The sequence below is a fragment of the Geospiza fortis genome, unplaced genomic scaffold (genome assembly GCF_000277835.1).
Source record: "Geospiza fortis unplaced genomic scaffold, GeoFor_1.0 scaffold70, whole genome shotgun sequence".
NCBI lineage: Eukaryota > Metazoa > Chordata > Aves > Passeriformes > Thraupidae > Geospiza > Geospiza fortis.
Window position 1 is genome coordinate 4,038,577 of NW_005054317.1, and position 19,589 is coordinate 4,058,165.

The window sequence follows — 19,589 nt, forward strand, 5'->3', positions numbered from 1 at the left end:
AGGAATGCACCCCTGGCATCCAGTCCCTGCCAGTTCAGCCTCGTGATAAGCTGGCAAGGACCAGCCTCTCAATGGGGAAGAATAAGTCTTCCCCCATGGATATTGCTTTTAAGGAATGTGTGTTCTCCTCAAACCTGAAGAATGACTTTTCCAAGCTTTGTGGCCCAGATACGGAGCTGTGCTTTAGAAGGCAGATTGAATCTGCCTTTCTGCTCCACAGGTCAAGATAAAGCCCTGGCACTAATCCGTGTGGGAACACCGTTCCAGGAGCCCACGGGTCAGTTTGATGCACAGTGATTCGCCCATTTTGCTGTCATGCCTTCCCGTGTGCTGTGGTGTGGAACAGAATGAGAGCCATGATGGTGTTCTGGCAAATCCAGGAGCTCAGTCCCTTGGGCAGTTCTGCTAATCAGTGATTTTTTTTTTTCTGAATTCTTTATAAAAATGCGCCAGTGCTTGCTCAGCAACTAAATGCACACTCAGAAATGCTTTTGCCATGGTAGCTGACTGTGGTGTGGTGGATGGTTGCTCTCACAGCACAAGGGTGATGGTGTATGGGTAACACACCCTCCTGTGCTTGAGTTTGAAATAGCTCTTGTAGTGCTCGTTAAATATGGCAAATGTGGTGTGCAACTGCCCTAAGGCTAATTCAGGCAAACACAAGGGGATCCTGATCTCCCACCTCCTGCTTAACACCAGTATTCTGATTTGTGTTGTAGCACTGGTTATGGGGAGTGTTTGCTTGATGAACCTTCATCAAGAACTTACACATTGCCTCAGCAGCTCCCAGGGCTGATTTATGACGTCAACAAACAATGTGAGTTAATTTTTGGACCCGGATCCCAAGTGTGCCCCTATATGGTAAGTGAAATTTCACACCTTATTTTTCCTGGTTTTGCCAGAGCAAAATAAGGTCTCCTGGGGTTGGATGAATGGCAGACTCACAATCCATCAATTTACTGTCAAGCTTGTGAGTTAATGATAAATCCTGGGGGGATAATTTCATAAAGGATCATCTGTCTGGTAAGGCATGTGGTGCATATTTAATGTTTTGATCTCTGCAATCACTTAAGCAGATGCAGTGTCGGCGACTTTGGTGTATCAACGTCGATGGTGCTCACAAGGGATGTCGAACCCAGCACACACCTTGGGCTGATGGGACAGAATGTGAGCCTGGAAAGGTCTGTAATACCTGGTGGTTTGTGCCTCATGGCTCTATTTCCTTGGGCTGAGGATGAGCATATCACTCAGAATCATCCTACTCTAATGCCCGTTGTGTGGGGCACAACTCTGACTGCAGTGCTGGAAGCCCAAAGCAGCTCAATGTGTTTTCAGCCTGGTGGTGCCTGGGACATCTCCAGCCCAGATACATGATTAAAGTCAACTGCTTGGCATGACATTGTTTAAAGCAGGTATTCCTGGAGTGCTTATCTTTTTGAATTAATGCCCTTGAGTGAACTTTTGAGCAAAACTTTTGCAAAGCTTCCCTAAGCTTTTGTTAGAAATTGCTTATGTGATGTGAGCAATTAGTAATTCTGTGTAACATAAACTTGTCAGCTGGCTTTTTATCTTGACAGCTTCAGAGTAAAATATAGAATTTGTTGACAATTTATGTATGGAACATTTTTGGCAGTAATTCATAGAAACTTCATGTTTCCATGTACAATGTTAATTTCCAGCTAGCATTGTGGTTTCTAGGATAAGTGTTTAATTTTTAGTTATTAATATCTGTAGAAAAATAGTTGAGAGCATTTTTCTTTTATTGAGATACTGAAGCTTTTGAATAAAAATGCTAACTGGTTCTTACTATTTGTCTGAACAAAAGTATTCTCTATCTGTGTCTAGTAAAAATAGTGTGATGGTATTCTACATGGTATAGCTTAAAATTTTGCTTTCCTGGCTCTCAAGATCAACATTAATAATAATGTTTTCTTTAGAAAGAGTCAAAGTTTTAAATCACAGTCTCTCAGAGGTACTTTAATGAAAATTCTGGATGCTGTTTTAAATATAGTTTTCCATACAGGCTGTGGAACTCTTTGGAAATTTATATTTTGGTGTATGTGTCTGAAAACTCAATTGTTCAATGACACTTGACTGATTTCCTTCAGGACAATGAGTCCCTGTGACTTGAGACCTTGTGCCCTCAACTTCTCTGTTGGTGAGCTTGGGATCCACTCACTGCTGAAAGATCAGCAATAACTTTGAAATTTTCTTGAAATTCCAAAAATCTGAGCTGCAGCAAACCTGCACTTACCCTTGGATATGACCAGAGTGATGTGCAAACAGCAGCAGCTGAGCAGATCTACACCCCCTCAGAACCACCCTGTGTCATGCAGTATCCAGCTGCAGGGCTCTTAATAAAGACTGTGTGAGCAAAAACATATCAGGCCACAAATTTAGACAATCTGACAGGTTTAGACAAACTAGATAAGCGTGATCTGAACGTCGCAGGTGAGAGCAGATGGGCTCTTAAGAAAAGTTAATGCAGCCCACTCGTGTTCGGGCATTTAAATGTGTTCTCACAAAAGAGCTTTATGGAGTAATTTTGCTGTCTGTTCATCTGATTCAAGCTTAAAGTTTGGATCAACATAAACTCTATCCTGCTTGGTATTTACTTGGGCTTGTGAAGTGCTGAGGTGCAAGTCTGAAGTGCTTTTCCTTGGAATAAATTGCTATTTTGGTACTCTGCTGTGGCCAGGAGCCCTGTCAAACTGCTACGTGCTGACTAATGCCTCAAGTCTGCATGTTTAAAGCCTGTGCTGTATGGATTGGCAGATGGAGAAAATACCATACCATTTTTATGGAGATATCTTTGGAAATAAGAGAGCCTGAATAGCTAAAAAAAAATCTAGCTAAAACTACTGGGATGTAGATTTAACTGGGCTCTAAATTTACTCTTAAATCAAGGGCATTAAAAAACATGGGAGTATTAACTTACACATACTTTGCATGTGAGGACACTGAATCTGATACTGCTAAATCAAGGCATAAGACCAGCCCAGAGTCTGGCTTTGCTAGGTGATGGTTTTACCATGTTCCACAGAACCAGCTCATTGTTGGGTGGAGATAAATCTCTGAAAGAAAATAAAGGGGGTTGTAAATTTGGGCCACTCTCCGTTGTGCTTTTCATGACTGTTTAAAGAATGGTAACAGTAGAGCAGATGAGCAGTAATGATTTGTGTCTGCTGCCCTGTGGCAGCAGGTTGTGTGTCTGTTCTGCATGCATGGAGCTGCACAGCCCCTTCTGCCCCCTGCTACTCCATTCAGCCAGCCCAAGGATGGCAGCTGGATTTGGGGAATTATCTGGGACTCTGGTGGCAAGACAAAGGAAAGGAAAATCTGCTGTAATGTCTTCCATCCCTGCCAGGGCTCTCCAGCTCCACTGTGTGTGTAAGATATTTGAATTTGCTCCAGACAATCTGCCTTTTATTCTCTTCATTCTGTGAGCTGTAAGCTTATAGGAAAGAGAACCCTGGCAGGCTTTTTAGTCTTTCTGCCGTATCTCAACATAGAAATTATTTTTAAAATATGAAAGCCATAAAGGTTGCACAGCCAGACTGTTCACAGTGTGGTTCCAAGAAGCTCCATTGTGTTTTCATAAGATAATCTTGCTGTTTATTTAAAACAGCTGCTCTTTTCCCCTGCTTTGCTTTACCATCAACTCCAACCTCCAAATATTAATAAAATCAATGTAGATGTAGATGACTTCCTGGTTAATACTCAACCATGAGATGGGAGACATATAGGTCATGTCACGGTCTGTGAGCTCTGTTCATTCACTAGTTAGCTATTCAGTCATCTTCCCTGGGTCAGTGGTGCCAGGCATGACTCTGGTTAGATATTTAGCTGTGAGCATCAACATTGCTGCAAGAAGTTCTCCACTGGGACAGCACTGTTGGATTGGTGTCATGTATTTCTGTTGTTTAATGATAGCTGTCAGACCTCTTTGGACCTGTATGGGGACCCCAACCTTCAGGTTTTCAACCTCTAAATGCCAGGAAGAGTTGTGCATTGTAATTTGTCCTGCAGCAAAGAAACAGGCATTTCAGCTGATTTTATTGCTGTTCTTTACTGTAGCAGATGGGTTTTAGTCAATTTTATCTGGGGAGTCAGATCTTCAGATAAAAGCAAGTGTGGGGCATTTTGCAGCCTAGAGACCATGCTTGTCTCTGAGCAAACACCACATGCAGGACTCAAATTATGAGTTCTTCAGCTGTCCTGCAAACCATGTCCATGGGGAAATGCACCTGAGATCAGCTTTCTTCATCAGCAAAGCAGTGTAACAAGTCAGCCTTCATGGGCAAAAGGTGTCCCATGTGCTGCAGAGCTGGTGTCCTGTGGGATGCACAACCCCATGACAGCTTGATCCTGCTCTATTTTCCTAGATAGCTTTATCCAAGGTGGTTCATAAAGGTGTCTAAAAAAGCAGGATGAGCTTTGTGGTGTGTTTTGATACAGCCTTGTTGTGCTATTAGTGGAAGGGCTGGAAAAACACAGTGCATCAGCAAATTTGACCCTGTTGCCATACAGATCATCAGATCTGAACAGCACCTGGTGCACAGAAATACTGCAAGGGAATATTTTAGTGAGGCTCTCTATCTGTATTCTATAGTCTGTAGCCTCTTCTAAACTGTGAGCAATCAGCAATGTTTAGGCTTCCCATAATCACAAAGATTTAGGCATCTGCATGTCTCTGGGTTTAAAGCAACTCTAGCAAGCACTGTTCACTGAGAGGGGACATTTTTCCATCCATTCAAGAGGCCAGAAGGTGACTCTTCCCTCACTTCTGCAGAAGTCTGTGTAGTCCATGTAGTAAACATACCCCAAAGGATACAATTTATACCATGAAAATAGGGGTAGGGGCTTGCCAAGGTAACTTAATCCAGCTTTCCAAACAAAAGAAAACGAGTCATAGCTGGAAAACAGAAGTGTAGACCAAGTCTTGGCAAGTCCCATGTTATGTCTGAGTGTAAAAAAAACCACTTGGTCTTGAGGAATTAATTTTTCTATTTTATTTGCCTTTTGGATTTAGAAGTTTTCTGCTTTGGGTAACTGTGGGGAGGTTTGAGTTTTCCCTGGTGTTTCTCCTCATTGCCTGTCTCCTCCCTGACAGGGCTCTCCATGCAGAGTTTCTGCAGCTCTGCAGGAAATCAGATAGAGCAGCTTTTTGAAAAGCCAGTGCTGCGAGCTTGTTGTGCTGCTTAGCGCCAATAAACAGGGAATATTTAGTGGTTGCTGTTGTCTTTAGTCTTCATCCCATAAATCATTCCACAGACTCAGCACCTTGCCTTCACTTTGCCATTTAAGGGTATGGAGAAAGAAAAATATGGGGGTGACAGACAAAAGTAAAAGCAGTTCAATTTATTTGATTGCAAAATCATTGTGTGTGGCTGAGAAATAAGTGAGGCTGAGTCTCGTTGCCCAGGCTGGTCACTGTGGGTCGCTCATAATGCAAAGCAGCACAATCCCACCTTTGCCATGTGTCTCTTTCACGTGCAGCACTGCAGGTTTGGGATGTGTGTGCCCAAGGAGCGAGAGGCGCCGGTGACAGACGGAGCCTGGGGCACCTGGAGCCCCTTTGGGACCTGCTCAAGGACCTGCGGCGGCGGCATAAAGACGGCGATCCGAGAGTGCAACAGGCCCGAGTGAGTGCACAGGGGGAAGGGCTGCAGGGGGAAATGGGGAAAAGCACTTTGGGCTGCCCAAATGAAATCAACTTGGGCTGTCCCCAGTCCTTGTGAGAGTCAAGGACAGGTGGCTCTGCCCTGGGGATGGGTGGCTTTGCCTGGCATGGGTGAAGCAGGATCTGGTCATTGGTGTGTGGGTGAAGTGCTCTGAAAAGGGATCCATCTATTCAACAATGAGGAATAAAAAGCTGATTCCTCCATGGGTTTATTACCTTCTGTTTTCCTGTGGAGGCACAGCTGGGGTCCCACTTCCAGAGGTGTTTTTCTTTCTCCAAAGCTGTGATTCAGAAAGGAAGGAGCCTTCCTTTTTTGCCGTTTTACCCCTGCTTCGGTTGCTTTTGCAGCTGTTCCTAGAGGCCTTTATAATAAGGTTTTCTACTGTTTTATTCCTGCTTTGTCTGGTTTTGCAGCTTTTGGCTGCTTTTGCAGCTGATCCTTTATACAGTTACATTTCAGCTGGTGCAGACTAGCCAAACCTCAGCAGAAATCTGTGCCCCATTAAAAAGTGGTACTCGAGAATGTTTGCTATCAGCCTGGAATGCAAAATCCTGCACCGTTTGAAATGGCAGGGAATTTTGCTGTGGGCTTCAAGGAGACAAATATGTAGCTGGTGCAATAGTAACAGCTTGAGCAACTGGTATGAAAACAGCCTGTTTACGTAAATTGTGAATTGTGCTGGTTTCTGTTTAAATGCCTTCTTGCAGCAGAAGGGAGGCTTTCTGGGCTTTTATTTGGGACTGAGATACAGAGAGCAGAGGGTCTGTGGGGCTGGTTGCACTTAAGGGGTCCTAAAAAGATTCCCGTTTCTCATCACTGGTGTTAGATGGTTTATTGCCAAGAAAATTGCCACTAGAGATGTACCAGTGATAATTTCATCCCTGCTAATGGGAGAAGGGAGAGCTTGTGCCTATGACACTCGTGCTGTGGTAACAGGAGAGGCTGCTCAGCACAGCTGGGCAAGTGTCAAAAGTTGGGGCCGAGAGAGTAGGACACCAGCACGTTAATTAAAACAATGCTAAGAAAAACACAAGTGCAGAGAGCTTTCCTCTGGCTGTGCTGAGTCAGCACGCTCCATATGGTCTTCTGTAGCCATGGAAAGACAAAAACAAAGCATCTTTGCAGCTCTGCTGCTGAAACTTTGGATGCTGTCAGTGAGATGTATTCCTGTCTTCTGAGAGGCATCTATTCAGACTGATAGCTTTTTGTGATAGAAAATCTCCTTTATCCTAAAGGCTAGCCAAGGGATTTGAAATTCCATCTTCCCTGATTGCTTGTGATTTGTATCCTGGTGCTTCAGTAGGTGTATTGCTGGGGCTGGGATTTGCAAAAGCACCTAAACACACTCGGCTCCAAGTTGCCTGAGAAATCCTTATGATTGATAGTGGTTATTTTCCAGGCCCCCTTTCCTGAGCCTTGTGCTGGCCCTGGCCTCTCTTCTCCAGCCCCTCACAAGGTCTCTGGGAGGAGTAGCCTGTCCTGGCACCATCCACAGAGCTTTCCACTGATTGTTGTTGATTTGTGCCTGTAATTTGACACCACAGTGTGAGCTCCCACCACCTGGGTCCCCATTATCATGGGGCTGCTAAAACGATGCAAATGGATGAGACCCCACTGGATACTCTCCTGCCTTTTCCCTTTCTCAAGGTACTTAAAAAGGAGACAGTTTCTCCTCTGTAATAGAAGGCAGCAAACCCAACTCAGATACCTCAAGTGAGGTCTGAAATAATTCTCAATACATTTTTTATATTCAAAGTTGGTTTAGCTTTTTAAAGTTTTTGTGTGCATGAGACTCTGGGGTGGGATCTTGCATCCAGTAAAAAATTGTGTTAAATCTGGCGTTGAAAATTACATCCATTCCCTCCATGCTGCAGAAAGTAAAGCTGCAGCTCCTGCCTCTCTACAATTTGTAGAGTGCTCTGACACCTACATGATGAGTGTCCTGCAGGGATGCAGGGAGAGCTGTAAGCCTCTGGAATGGTTTTGACATACCCTGAAGGAATGTGTTTGCTAACCAGACCAGACCCTTCCCACTGAGATTGCCCACATGGGAATTTGAGCCTGGCTGGTGGACAAAGCCCATGGCTGTGGTGCAAGCCCTGGTTTTCAAATAAAGACATGTTGCAGAATTAAGGGAAAGGGCATATTTGATAACATGTCAATACCAGAAGCCCTGTTTTCAGGAATGGCTTTTTGGATGGGGGAATGTTATCTCTGTATGTGAGTCAGATCACATTTGCATTTTAGTCCATCACAGAAGTATCCACCTGTGCTTAACTGTCTGAGCCTGACATGTAAACAAATGTATAGATAACTGTGCTAGCCACCAAACAATTCCCAGTCCTAGGGCTTCCTGGAATGTGGGGAAGGATATCTCAAACTGATCTGTGCACACTGCAGCTTCACAGATTTTTCTGCAGTCACACATGAGCACAGCCTCAAAATGCTCAAAGTGATGGATTGAGCATCATGTATTTCAGACCTGTTGAGGTGGGAATGGGGGTGAGACCCATCATCCCCTGGGCCTGAGAGTTTCTGGGCTGCTGGGAAGAGTGCAGTGGGTCTGGGGTGTGTGCAGGAGCCTGGGGGAATGGTACTGGACTGAAAGTGGGTCCATGCCAGCTGTTAATTGGTCAAATAGATGACTGCAAGAGAAGGGAAATGGAAGCAAAACAAGGTTTCTATGCATGTACTGCTTTCCTTTCTGACTCTGCGGTACATTGTTGATGATCCATAAAAATATTACACAGAACAAAGTATGCTGTATTTCTTCACGACACTGAAAATTGATGTTATATGAGGGTGGCTTCTTTTTCAGGGTCAGCTCTTTCTGTCCCTCAGATTCTGTGAGAAGCAGTCCTGGTTAAAAACACTCTGAAACTGTCAGGGGAGTTTGGAGCTGGTTTTAAGTGTCAGAAGTGTGAGTGTGCTTCGGCCTCCAGCATTGTCTGCAAGGAGATTTCCTGCCAGGGTTTCAAAGCTGACAGTTTGCAACAAGGTGGCAAGCTTTAGCATCCTTCAGTTTGTGGTGTGTCCATGTGTCAGTGTTATCTCAATCTCAGGGGTCATGTCTAGGGAAGAGAAAACTAATAGAAGCTTGGGATTTTTGGATTTTATCAGACTTACCTTAAAACAAAAAAGCTCCTGCATGTTCTTCATGTTCTCCTTAACTAAATAGTTGAGAGTTTCATTTTAGTTAAATTGATTTAGATTGGAAGCAATGTGGTTGCCATAAAAATGTTGTAATTGCAATTTTTTTTAAAAAGAAATGTCCTCTTAAAGGTTTGTATAACTCAGAGGCTTTGTCAAACTGCGGCAGTCCTGCAGGGGTACAAATGCTTTTGAAATGAAAATGGTGAATCCTGTTAATTCCCCCATGAATGACTCAGACTCACCCAGGTCTGGTGTGTGCTGCTGCCATGATTAAGAAGTTTCCCTGTGTGCTGTGTGGTTGAGATGTCCCTTTGTAGCTAGAGGTGGCTCATGTGCCTGCATGGGAATAGTCCATGGGATGGGCTCTGGTATTGGGAAACCCCCAGCAATTGCCATTGTGCCTGCAAGGCAAGGAGGAGTTTGGGCTGTGTCTGCAGGGGCTGCTGTGCTGGGATAGCCCTGGAGCTGTCCCAAGTGTACTCAAGTAAGTTCTTTGAAGTTGTTTGTCACAAGGTGGACAACAGACTAAATCAGTTAAAAACCAGGTTTAGACTTCCTCCACTAAGAACTGTAAAGGTGTAAAATCAGTCTGTAATCAGGAATCTCCAGTGGCCCACTGTGCAGTTGCTTGGGCTTTTTATCACTGGTACTTGCTTAATTGCAAACACCAGAAACCTTTGTAAGTGACGTGCATTTCACTTCCAGATGGCATGTGAGAACTGCCCTCAGAGCAGGTAGAGCTGGTGTTGTGAGCTATTGCTCAGGGCTGTGCCTGAGGACAAGTCATACCCTGTGGTATTTAGGGTAGGACTAGAGGGGTCTGCACCAGAGCAGTGAGGATCTCAGTGACTGGAGGATGCTGGCAGGAAAAGTCCCAGGTGCTCAGCATCTCACCTGCAGCTGCTCAAGGACTCAACTCCTTCTGCCAAACCCGTGAGCATCCCTAGTGTGGTGCTGATGGGGTGGTGGGAAGTCTGCCTGCCTTTCCTGGTTTTGCAGGCAATCTTTTGGCAAGGGCAAGCTGTTGAGTGCTTCTGTCTCTCATTTGTTTCACAGGAACTTTGCTACTTGAATCACAAAGAATTTTCAAGTGTAAGAGTGAAGAATTGTTATTTGTGGGGGAAATGGCACTGCTAGGCTTCCTGAGGTGCAGAGATCACCTCAAAAATTCTGTTCAGCTGCAGGAACTTGTTGACTCACTGTGTGTAGAGACCATTGTGCAGATGCAGGGGAGTGCCATCTTTTTTGTTAGAGGTGCTGGCTGCATGCATCTTGGAGATCGCACGGTGAGCACCTCTGTTCTGAGGACAGGGGTGGCTCCCATTAATCACTCATTCATCTGCATCTTGAAGGATTCTCCAAGTGTGCCAAACCTTGTATGTGTTCCTTCCCAATTGAGCTGCAAGGGAAGGAGCATTCTGCCAGCATCCCTGGGGCACTGATGGGCACCTGGTCCCCAGGCCAGGCAGAGCTGATCCTGAAGAACAGCCCTGGAAGACAGGAGTTGTGGGTGAATGGTTGTTGGAGCTTAGCAAGTCACTCTTCTGATTGCACTTCTTGACACTGCAGGCATGCATTTTTCAGGGAGTGGGTAGAAGATGTAGGTTTGGTGGTTATTTTGATGTGCAGCTCATTCTTGCACCACTGCTGGCAGCAGGTGGTATGGGAGAGGCTCTTTCAGTCCCTAGAGTGATGTTCTCTGGCAAAGGCTTCATCTGCATATGAGAAAAATAGTTTTATGACTACAGTCCTGAATCTGTGAGTCAGAAAATTTAAAATGAGAGCTTCTAGGCTTTACCACTAGGTTTTATGTGGCTTGGATGGGATTTCTCTTCCCAGTTTATACCAGTGTCATCCTGCTATAAAATGGGGGTAAGTTATTTATTGGCTGTCTTTGGTGCCTTCTGGAATATGTGGAGGTAAAGTTTGTTTCAAAGTCCTCAGCATTACCATTTTTAACATTTGGGGCTAGAAATCCTGAAGGACTGAGTGCTGCCTAACCTTTCAGCCTCTGCAGGGAAGGAAGCCTTTTCTCCTGTTTAGTTATTTGCAACCCACTAGATCAAAGGCAAATTATCAGCCACAAAATCCATAGGACTGATGAGGTTGTAAGGAAACATGGGCCTGAGTGGGATCCCTCAATGTGAAAATAAATCCTCAGGTGGGGAAGAAGATGTTGTTCTTCCTTTCTGGTTTCTCTCACTACCATGGCATCCATCAGAAAGCAAATATTCTCTTTTTCTTCCCTTTTTTTTGCATATATGGGATTTTTTTGTTAGACACCAGCATAACATTTCCTGCTTGTCAACCTGGGATATTAATTAAAGGTATGCAGAAAGACAGAGCCCACGGAATGCTACCGCAAATCCTGACTGTAGTGAACCAGTTGCAGAATTGCAATTCCACCTCATTTCCAGCCTGGTGTTGTCTCTGCAGACCCAAAAACGGTGGGAAATACTGCGTGGGTCGTCGCATGAAGTTTAAATCCTGCAACACAGAACCGTGCTCGAAGCTGAAGAAGGATTTCCGGGACGAGCAGTGCGCCGACTTTGATGGGAAACACTTCAACATCAACGGGCTGCCCACGAACGTGCGCTGGGTTCCCAAATACAGCGGCAGTAAGTGCCTGGGGGGATGCAGGTCCTGCCTCCTGGATTGCTGCCTGGGTTGAGGGTGTTCAGATAACGTGCTCCTGGTGTCCCTCCTCCCTCTGCAGTCCTGATGAAGGATCGGTGCAAGCTCTTCTGCCGGGTGGCGGGGAACACGGCCTACTACCAGCTGCGGGACCGTGTCATCGACGGGACGCCCTGCGGCCCCGACACCAACGACATCTGCGTGCAGGGTCTCTGCCGGGTAATCATTGTCCCTTCTCTCACCAAAGGGGGATGGCAGTTTTGTAGGGCAGGCTGGTGCTTCTGCACCATGCTCCAAGGAGTTGGTGGCATGTCCTCTTCATTCAGAGGATGCCAGCAGCATCTGCAGGCTCTGTAAGCCCCAAATGGTCTGAAACTTGTGCCAGCCTCCAGATTTGCTGAAGAGCCACACATGGAATCATAGGATCGTTTAGGTTGGAAAAGACCTTTGAGATCAAGTCCAGCCGTTAACCCAGCACTGCCAAGTCCACCACTAAACCATGTCCCCAGGTGCCATATCTACATGTCCTCTAATACTGCCGGGGAAGGTAACTCCCACCACTGCCCTGAGCAGCCTGTTCCAGTGTTTGACAACCTTTTTGGTGAAGAATTATTTCCTAATATCAAATCTAAAGCTCCTTTGTTGTACGTGAGGCTGTTTTCTCTTGTCCTGTTGGTTGTTACCTGTGAAAAGAGCCTGACTCCCACCTGGCTACAGCTTCCTTTCAGGTAGTTGTAGAGCGTGAGAAAGCCTTTCCTGAGTCTCTTTTATCTCCAGGCCTCGCTCCTCAGTCACTCTTCATCTTAGTCTAGACCATTCACCAGGGGACACACTTAAGTGGAACATGTTTGCACATCTGCCCTAAGTTACTGAGGGCTGTGGAATCTCAGCCCTAAATCCCAGTGTTGCTTCCTCCTGATCAGGCCCCAGAGCCCTACATTTCCATTCACAATTGTTCTTCACACTTTTCTCTACAGGAACAATTGATGCAAGAATTTTTTTCTAGTGAAAGCATTACCTGGTGCAAATAGTTGTTCTGATTCTTGCTTTGTAAAAAAGCCTTTTGTTGTAAAGCCTTGTAGGATGGCCACACTGTAAATCAGTGGAAAAATGTGGGAAAGCAAACCAGTTTATCTCACAGCAGCCTTTTGCATACACAGCTTTTGTGTGCCTTAATTAGGAGATTTGTCAATGCTGTTCTAGTCTGTATTTGCTCAATCTGGTTTTTTTTCAATTCTTCTCTTAAAGCAAGCTGGATGTGATCATGTGCTGAATTCAAAAGCAAGAAGAGATAAATGTGGTGTTTGTGGTGGGGATAATTCTTCATGCAAAACTGTTGCAGGCACATTTAACACGGTGCATTATGGTAAGAATCTGTTGCTAAAAACTTTATGGTGAAAAAATGCGGGTCTATAAAAGCTATTACAACACTTAATCTACAAAAACACCGATGTAAAACACAAAATCCTTCTAGCTATAGTATATTCCTTTTTATAACTATTTATGCTATCCCTAAATGAAAAGTATCAGCTTGTGTAATGTGAGGTAACTTAGCTCATTCCCCTTCCCCTGTAGAAAACAAATCAAGTGCCTGTGTAATAGCCTTGACTTTCTGTTCAATCTTGCCTAGGTTATAACGTCGTGGTTCGCATCCCAGCTGGTGCCACTAATATTGATGTGCGTCAGCACAGTTACTCAGGGAAACCAGAGGATGACAACTACCTGGGTGAGTTGTACTCCTTATGTCACTCCAGAAATCTGCTTGGTTGTCTGGTTGTGGTGATGTATCTACTGGCAGCTCTCTGCTAGGGAGGTTGAAGAATTAGTTTGAGGGAGATGTTTTCTTGGTGAGAATTTTTCTATGTCTGCCAAGCATTCAGCCTTATCTTCTTCCTTTTTTTTTTTTTTTCTTCATGCCATCCTAGTTGCAAAGTTTGGGAGGTTCACCAGTTATGAGAAATATTCCCTTAGGGTGTGTCTAGAGCTGTGAAGGACTGTTGAGCCTGGGTGGTAGCTGAGGGACAAAGCTGGGAACCAAACAGGATTTTGAGCTCTGCTGGAGTCTCCTCACTGCAACTTTATCTCTGCTGTCGCGATGCTTTGGCTGGTGCCATGTCCTGAAAGATGTTTGTAAACACATGCAAAGAGAAATTATTTTCTATTCTTCTGAGAATAATAATTCTGATTTCAGTTAGTAAGGCCTTCTTGTCCCTGCCTGATAGTGTCATGTAACTGTAAAGAAATACCCTGCACCAAGATATTGGTTTGATTTAAACCTAACAGTAACTTAGTCTTTGGCTGTTGGAATTTCATAATCACTGTTCTCTCTAATCTGTGGCTGTGTCTTTAGAGGCAGATGAAAATGCTTGTGGTGTTGTGTTAGACCACTGTGCTACATGCACATATATTCTGTTAGCATGGCCATGAGTGTCTTTTCCACCGTGATCACTCACCCCATAGATAGTTCTATTTGGCTTCAATAGCAGAGATAATACAAATGAACATCATGATTGATGTTACACTTCCCAGTTGAAGGCTTATTTTGCCATTAAGTTCTGTCAGAGTCTCTGGTCTTCCTCTTTTGCACACCCTGTGCCTTGCACCACCAGCTGTGTTCCAGTAGCACAGGGTCCTGTACTTATATCTTTGAACAGGGCACTTTGTCTTGTTCCATCTCACCAAGTTCCAGTAAGTAGGTGTGTTAATAAGGGGAGTTGGCTGGTGGCCCCTAGCCCATCAAAGGTGAAAGGACTCATTTGAGAAACAAGTGCCAGAGACTGCCATGCACCAAAGGGAGGCAATGACAGCCTTGGCTGTTGCTCTGAAATGCCATCCATGTGCTGGACCCTTCATCGAGGCAAAAAGTTGTGGTGGTGCAGCATGAATGCACATCACCACCAAAAAAATATTACTGAGGTCTCAGAGTTTTCTGTCTTGAAGGAGGGAGCCAAATTTTATTTTTCCTCTTTCCTGGGAAAAACAATCCTCCCTATGTTATGCCTTTTCAAACTGGTTCACCCCAGAAGGAGCCCCAGACTTCTCAGCTCTTCTTGGAGGGCCTTTAATCTTCTCAGGAAACAATGAAGTCAAATCTTCTTTAATGTTGCTTTAATATCGCTGGGAAAGCATCTCTTCACATTAGGCCTGACTGGAAGTAAATGAGAAGTGTGCATGTGTCCACTTACTTTGCAGCTCACTGAGTGTGAAATCTTGGGCCCTCAGTTCCTGTGAACCTTGTAGTTGCTTAACAATTTAGGAGGAATTTGATGTTGTCATCAAGTCCAAGATGTACCTACTGTTATAGGAGATATAGTAAAAGAGAAGTAATCCTTTAATGAGTTTTATTACTGCCTAATAACATTAAAACCTCCAAAGTGTGAAACTTGGTTGAGTGTAGCCTCTGCTTTGTGAGGTTTTCTCCATCTATGTCTTTTTGCTACTAAGCAGTGTTTTGCTTCATAATCTCTCCTCATTCGATGGAAAAACTTTTCCTTTGGTGTTTTGGTGTTTAGATTTTTCGGTACAGGGGCTTTTTAGTAACATAGCTGTGATGGGTGAAATGGTGGGGAAACTAACTTAGGAAATTAGCTACCTAATCGCATTAGTGTGAAGTTGTGCAGCAGACTGCTGTTTTCAGGAAACTGTTCCTTTTATAAAGCATTTAGGCTTTAAGCCTCCAGTGCTCTCACATACCTTAAGATTTGGAATAATAAAAAGTATGGGGAGAGGAGGGAGAGGGTGACCAAGGGGGAAATACTGACCAAACTCTCTGTAATTATATACTAGAAATTATGTTTAGGTAATTATGGTGCATACATTTACCCTAAGAACACATCTGGAATCACCAGGGAAGACACCCTATCCACACAGCTAATGAAAAGGTTTGGGCAGGATTATTTCTGTGGTATATGTGGGGATACAACCTATGTGTGCTCCTTGCAGCAGCCAGCCCAGAATGCCTTTTGGATACCTCTGTTTTGGGTTATGGATGAGCTGTTTAGCAACAACTTCAGGAATTCAGCCTTCATTTTTAGGAGGCTTTCCAGTGGAAAAAGGAGAAGGCAGAATGTCTGCAAGAGCTCTGCTGTTCACTTTACATCCTTTCTGTTTGAGAGCGCCAGTGGGCTTTCCCCCCCACCCCCCCTTCCCAAAGAAAGGAGCACTGAGAGCACATGACCCACGTTGTTATGTATGTATGAGTTAATTCTGCCTCTTTAGTTATTGTTTTTTGCACCTATGCAGCCTTATCTAACAGTCAAGGAGACTTTATATTAAATGGAGACTTTGTCGTCAGTATGTTTAAAAGGGAAATCAAAGTTGGGAATGCTGTGATCGAATACAGTGGCTCCGATAATACTGTTGAAAGGATTAATTCTACAGATCGGATTGAGCAAGAAATAACGCTTCAGGTGAAGTATATGTTGTGTGTATGGACAAGTCTGCCCAGCTTTGTTGGACTGAAAACAGTGGGCAGTGATATCTGTTGGTTTACTCTGCTTCATTTTTCTTCCTTTCAGGTTCTATCAGTGGGCAATTTGTACAATCCTGACGTTCGTTACACATTCAATATCCCTATTGAGGACAAACCTCAGCAGTTTTACTGGAATGAGCATGGCCCATGGCAGCCCTGCAGTAAGCTCTGCCAAGGTGGGTGCTTGGGAAGGGTAGTTTTTTCCTGGATTCATTTGGGGTCTGGACAGTATATCAAACAGATCCCTCTCTGTCAAGAGATTCTCACCCCGTGACTATTGTTGTTTCCCTGGTCTGCAGGGAGGATAACATCCTATAAGGTGCTTCTGGGTTTCAGAGCAGGGTACCTTACACCCCCTCCCAGCCAGGTGAGCCTCACAACCTGGTTTGCAGGTGAGGAAGCTGAAGCACAGAAAATTAGGCATTTCCTAAGGGTGGCCACCCTGCTAAACACTCACTCAGAGCCCATTCTTATGGGGATGCTGCAGCTCTCTGCCTGTGTCCATCCCATCTGCAATAAACTCCTTCTGCTCTGCTTAGTCTTAAACCCCCTCTCTGTTTCTGACAGGGGTAGAAAACCACACCTAAACATCTCTTAAATATTACTATAAAAGGTGTAAGAGAAATAGCTGAATTGATCACTTTGCTGCTTGACTCAAACCAAGTGCTGGTTTTCTCTCTGCAGGAGAACGAAAAAGGAAGCCTGTGTGTAAGAGAGAGTCAGATCAGCTCACGGTGTCAGATCAGCGATGCGATCGAATTCCCCAGCCTGAGCCCAGCACTGAGCCTTGTAACACAGAATGTGAATTAAGGTGCACTGTGCTCAGCCACGTATATAAATAACATAGTGTACTTATTATTTACTCCTCTTTCCTTTCGCTTCTCACCCTAATTGCCTTTCTCACCAGCCTGTATTAGATTTTGAAAAAGAAAAGGATTGGTAGTTGCCTCTTTGTCAGCCAAGAGGGATTGGCGTCTACCAGTGGTGTTTTGAAAGGCACTTTTCAATGTTTTTACATTTCTCTTGCTGGATTCAATTAGAGCTAACTATAACAAAAATTCTCTAATGTTGAAAAATCTCCCTATGCAGTACAGGGCCTGAAATTTGCATCTGCCTGGATCAGAAATGCTCAGCGCCATTCTACATACAGCCTGCAGAGAGGGGAAAGCATATACTTAAAGCAAAAACTTAGCTAAGACTTGGATTTATCACTGTTTATTTAAAGCAAAGAATAGGCTTAAGTGTAGAATGGGTTCGGGGCTGTCCCCAGACAATTCTTGGCAAGCTGGATTTGATGGAGCACGGTCTAAATCATCACAACCCATTTTCCTTTAAAAAGCAATCTGTTTTCATTCCTGGGGCTTAAATGTGGTGGCATTAAGCCTCTGCTGGTGAAGCAATTCAGAAGGCTGTTTCCCGAGGGGTTTCTCCAGCCCTGTTAAACTGGGGCTGTGCAGGGGCTGTGCGGGGCCGGGTTGTCGCGGTAACAGCTGTTGCCATTGCAACAGGTTGGAAACTTGAGAAGGGGAAAGCAGGAGTCTGAAAAGCGTGCAGGGATGTGAGGCTCCCACCAGTCCGGAGCTATTGATTCCAAATCCCCTTGATCTTATTCTTCTCTGGGCTGTGATAGAGTTTGCTCTCTTGGCTTGGGAGCAGGGCTCTGTGCTCCTTGTACTGGCACAGGCAGCAGCCCAAGGGTCTCCAGGACCCCTAGAGGGTGTCACTGCCTCCTCCCCCAGAAGCCACCCCTGCCAGGTGTGAGGGGCAATGGGCTCCTGTTGGCTTCAGGGTCTCCAGCACCTCCCTGGATCAGGCCTCATGTCCAGCATCTCTTTCTAGAGCTGGACTGATGTGAAGGAGGGGTGTATCTCCAGGTGGGTGCTTGGGGGCCTCCAGCACCATCATTGTTGTCCATCTCATAGAGGAGGCAACAGGGTGGAAATCTGTCTGTCAAGAGAGAACGCCTCTAATCCCTGCTGACACAGCTAGGGCTTCAGTATCTTGTAGCAAGTCATTTGCTTGTCCTTTGGAGAGTTGAAACTGCTTTGTGGGTGTCCTTTATTGTGGAACACCTCTCCAGCCTGTGCAGATCACTTTCAGATGCTGTATTTTCCAGTTTTTAGATGCTGAGGTGGAAAGTGCAAGGGAACATGGGGTGGAAAGTTTTCAGGAGCTTTCAGAGCACTGTTCCTTGCTTGGCCGTGAACTCTCCTTGCCCCCTTGGCTGGTCCCACAGGATTACAGTGTGGCTTTGCTATCTTTCTTTTGCTTAAGACCTTTGTGCCAGTTCCTTCCCTTCAGGCAGCAATACCAGGCTAATTGTAAGTCCCAAAGCACTGGGAAGTGTGACACAGAGCCAAAACTTCCCGTTCAAGAGCATATATTCCTTATTTGTGTCCCACACCCTTGAGCACGTTCCCTGCAGAGCCCAGGGCTGATGTTTGCTGTCCCCGGCGCAGGTGGCACATCGCGAGGAAGAGCGAGTGCACGGCGCAGTGCGGGCTGGGCTACCGCACCCTGGAGATCTACTGCTCCAAGTACAGCCGGCTGGAGGGCAAGATAGAGAAGGTGGACGACCGCTTCTGCAACAGCCAGACCAAGCCCAGCACGAGGGAGAAGTGCACTGGAGACTGCAATGTGGGAGGATGGCGCTACTCGGCCTGGACTGAGGTAAGGGATGCTCTGTGGCACGGCGAATCTGCTCCTTGCACAGGAGTGCGTTGGGCTGTTTAGGTTGCTAACAGAACATATGTAAAATATGGCCACAGTGGTTCTGCTTTCATTGCTTCATCTGGAGGACACTCTAGTCTGAATCAACTGGTACTCCTTACCTTCCACTGCAATTAATCTATACTTTTAGTATCAATCTTCATTACATGAAGCTCTGCTAGCTGTCTTCTGCCATCAAAGCTGTTACCGCTGCCAGGAACTGGAGAGGACATGTTGCCATCATCAGAGGACTTCTGAAATTTTTTTCCTTTACACATGTTAGCTTTTGCATGAACAAGAATATTCTTGAATCCAGGCACGGAGAGATTGACAAGCCTCAGGTTTTCCAGGGAGGGCACAGTGAGTGGGGCCTGGCTGGTCAGAGAAAGTTAATCTCTCTTAAAATGAGAACAAGCAGCAGCCATTTAGGAGAACTGAAAGGCAACACTTGTAAAAGTAATAATGGGGTTATATTCTGAAATGAATTTGAGAAACACATTGCCACGACATTTTATTACCCTTAGCAAGATTAGCTTTTTTAAGGAATACATAAAGTAAAAGCCTGCTACTTAAAGTATAAATTGTTGCTCTGGAGGTTTCCTGCAGTCACTCCGCAGTGAGGGAGGAGGTGGTAGCAGTAGAGTGGCAGAAGTGTTGACTGGGTGTGTGTCCCTCGCAGTGCTCCAAGAGCTGCGGCGGGGGCACGCGGCGGCGGCGAGCCATGTGTGTGAGCACCTACAATGACGTGCTGGACGACAGCAAGTGCAGCCAGCAGGAGAAGCTGACGGTGCAGAGATGCAGTGACTTCTCATGCCCACAGTGGAAAACTGGCGACTGGTCTGAGGTGGGTGCTGGTCAGCAGGCTGGGCTCACCTTGCTGGTCCTCCACCCTGAGGGGCTGGTGTCTGCAAAGAAGCATCTCCATCCCTGCTTTTCTT

General features: G+C 45.3%; 1 protein-coding gene across 1 annotated transcript in view; it reads left to right on the forward strand.

Moving 5' to 3' along the window:
• ADAMTS9 (ADAM metallopeptidase with thrombospondin type 1 motif 9) overlaps positions 1-19,589 on the forward strand; it is a 78,132-nt gene that overhangs the window by 18,193 nt on the left and 40,350 nt on the right. The window contains exons 10-21 of the mRNA XM_031056311.1: positions 720-861; positions 1,077-1,181; positions 5,500-5,645; positions 11,274-11,455; positions 11,554-11,690; positions 12,720-12,837; positions 13,102-13,197; positions 15,714-15,880; positions 15,989-16,118; positions 16,627-16,753; positions 18,402-18,612; positions 19,331-19,495. Coding sequence (XP_030912171.1) covers positions 720-861; positions 1,077-1,181; positions 5,500-5,645; positions 11,274-11,455; positions 11,554-11,690; positions 12,720-12,837; positions 13,102-13,197; positions 15,714-15,880; positions 15,989-16,118; positions 16,627-16,753; positions 18,402-18,612; positions 19,331-19,495 — 1,726 coding nt within the window. The remainder of the gene's footprint in view (positions 1-719; positions 862-1,076; positions 1,182-5,499; positions 5,646-11,273; positions 11,456-11,553; positions 11,691-12,719; positions 12,838-13,101; positions 13,198-15,713; positions 15,881-15,988; positions 16,119-16,626; positions 16,754-18,401; positions 18,613-19,330; positions 19,496-19,589) is intronic.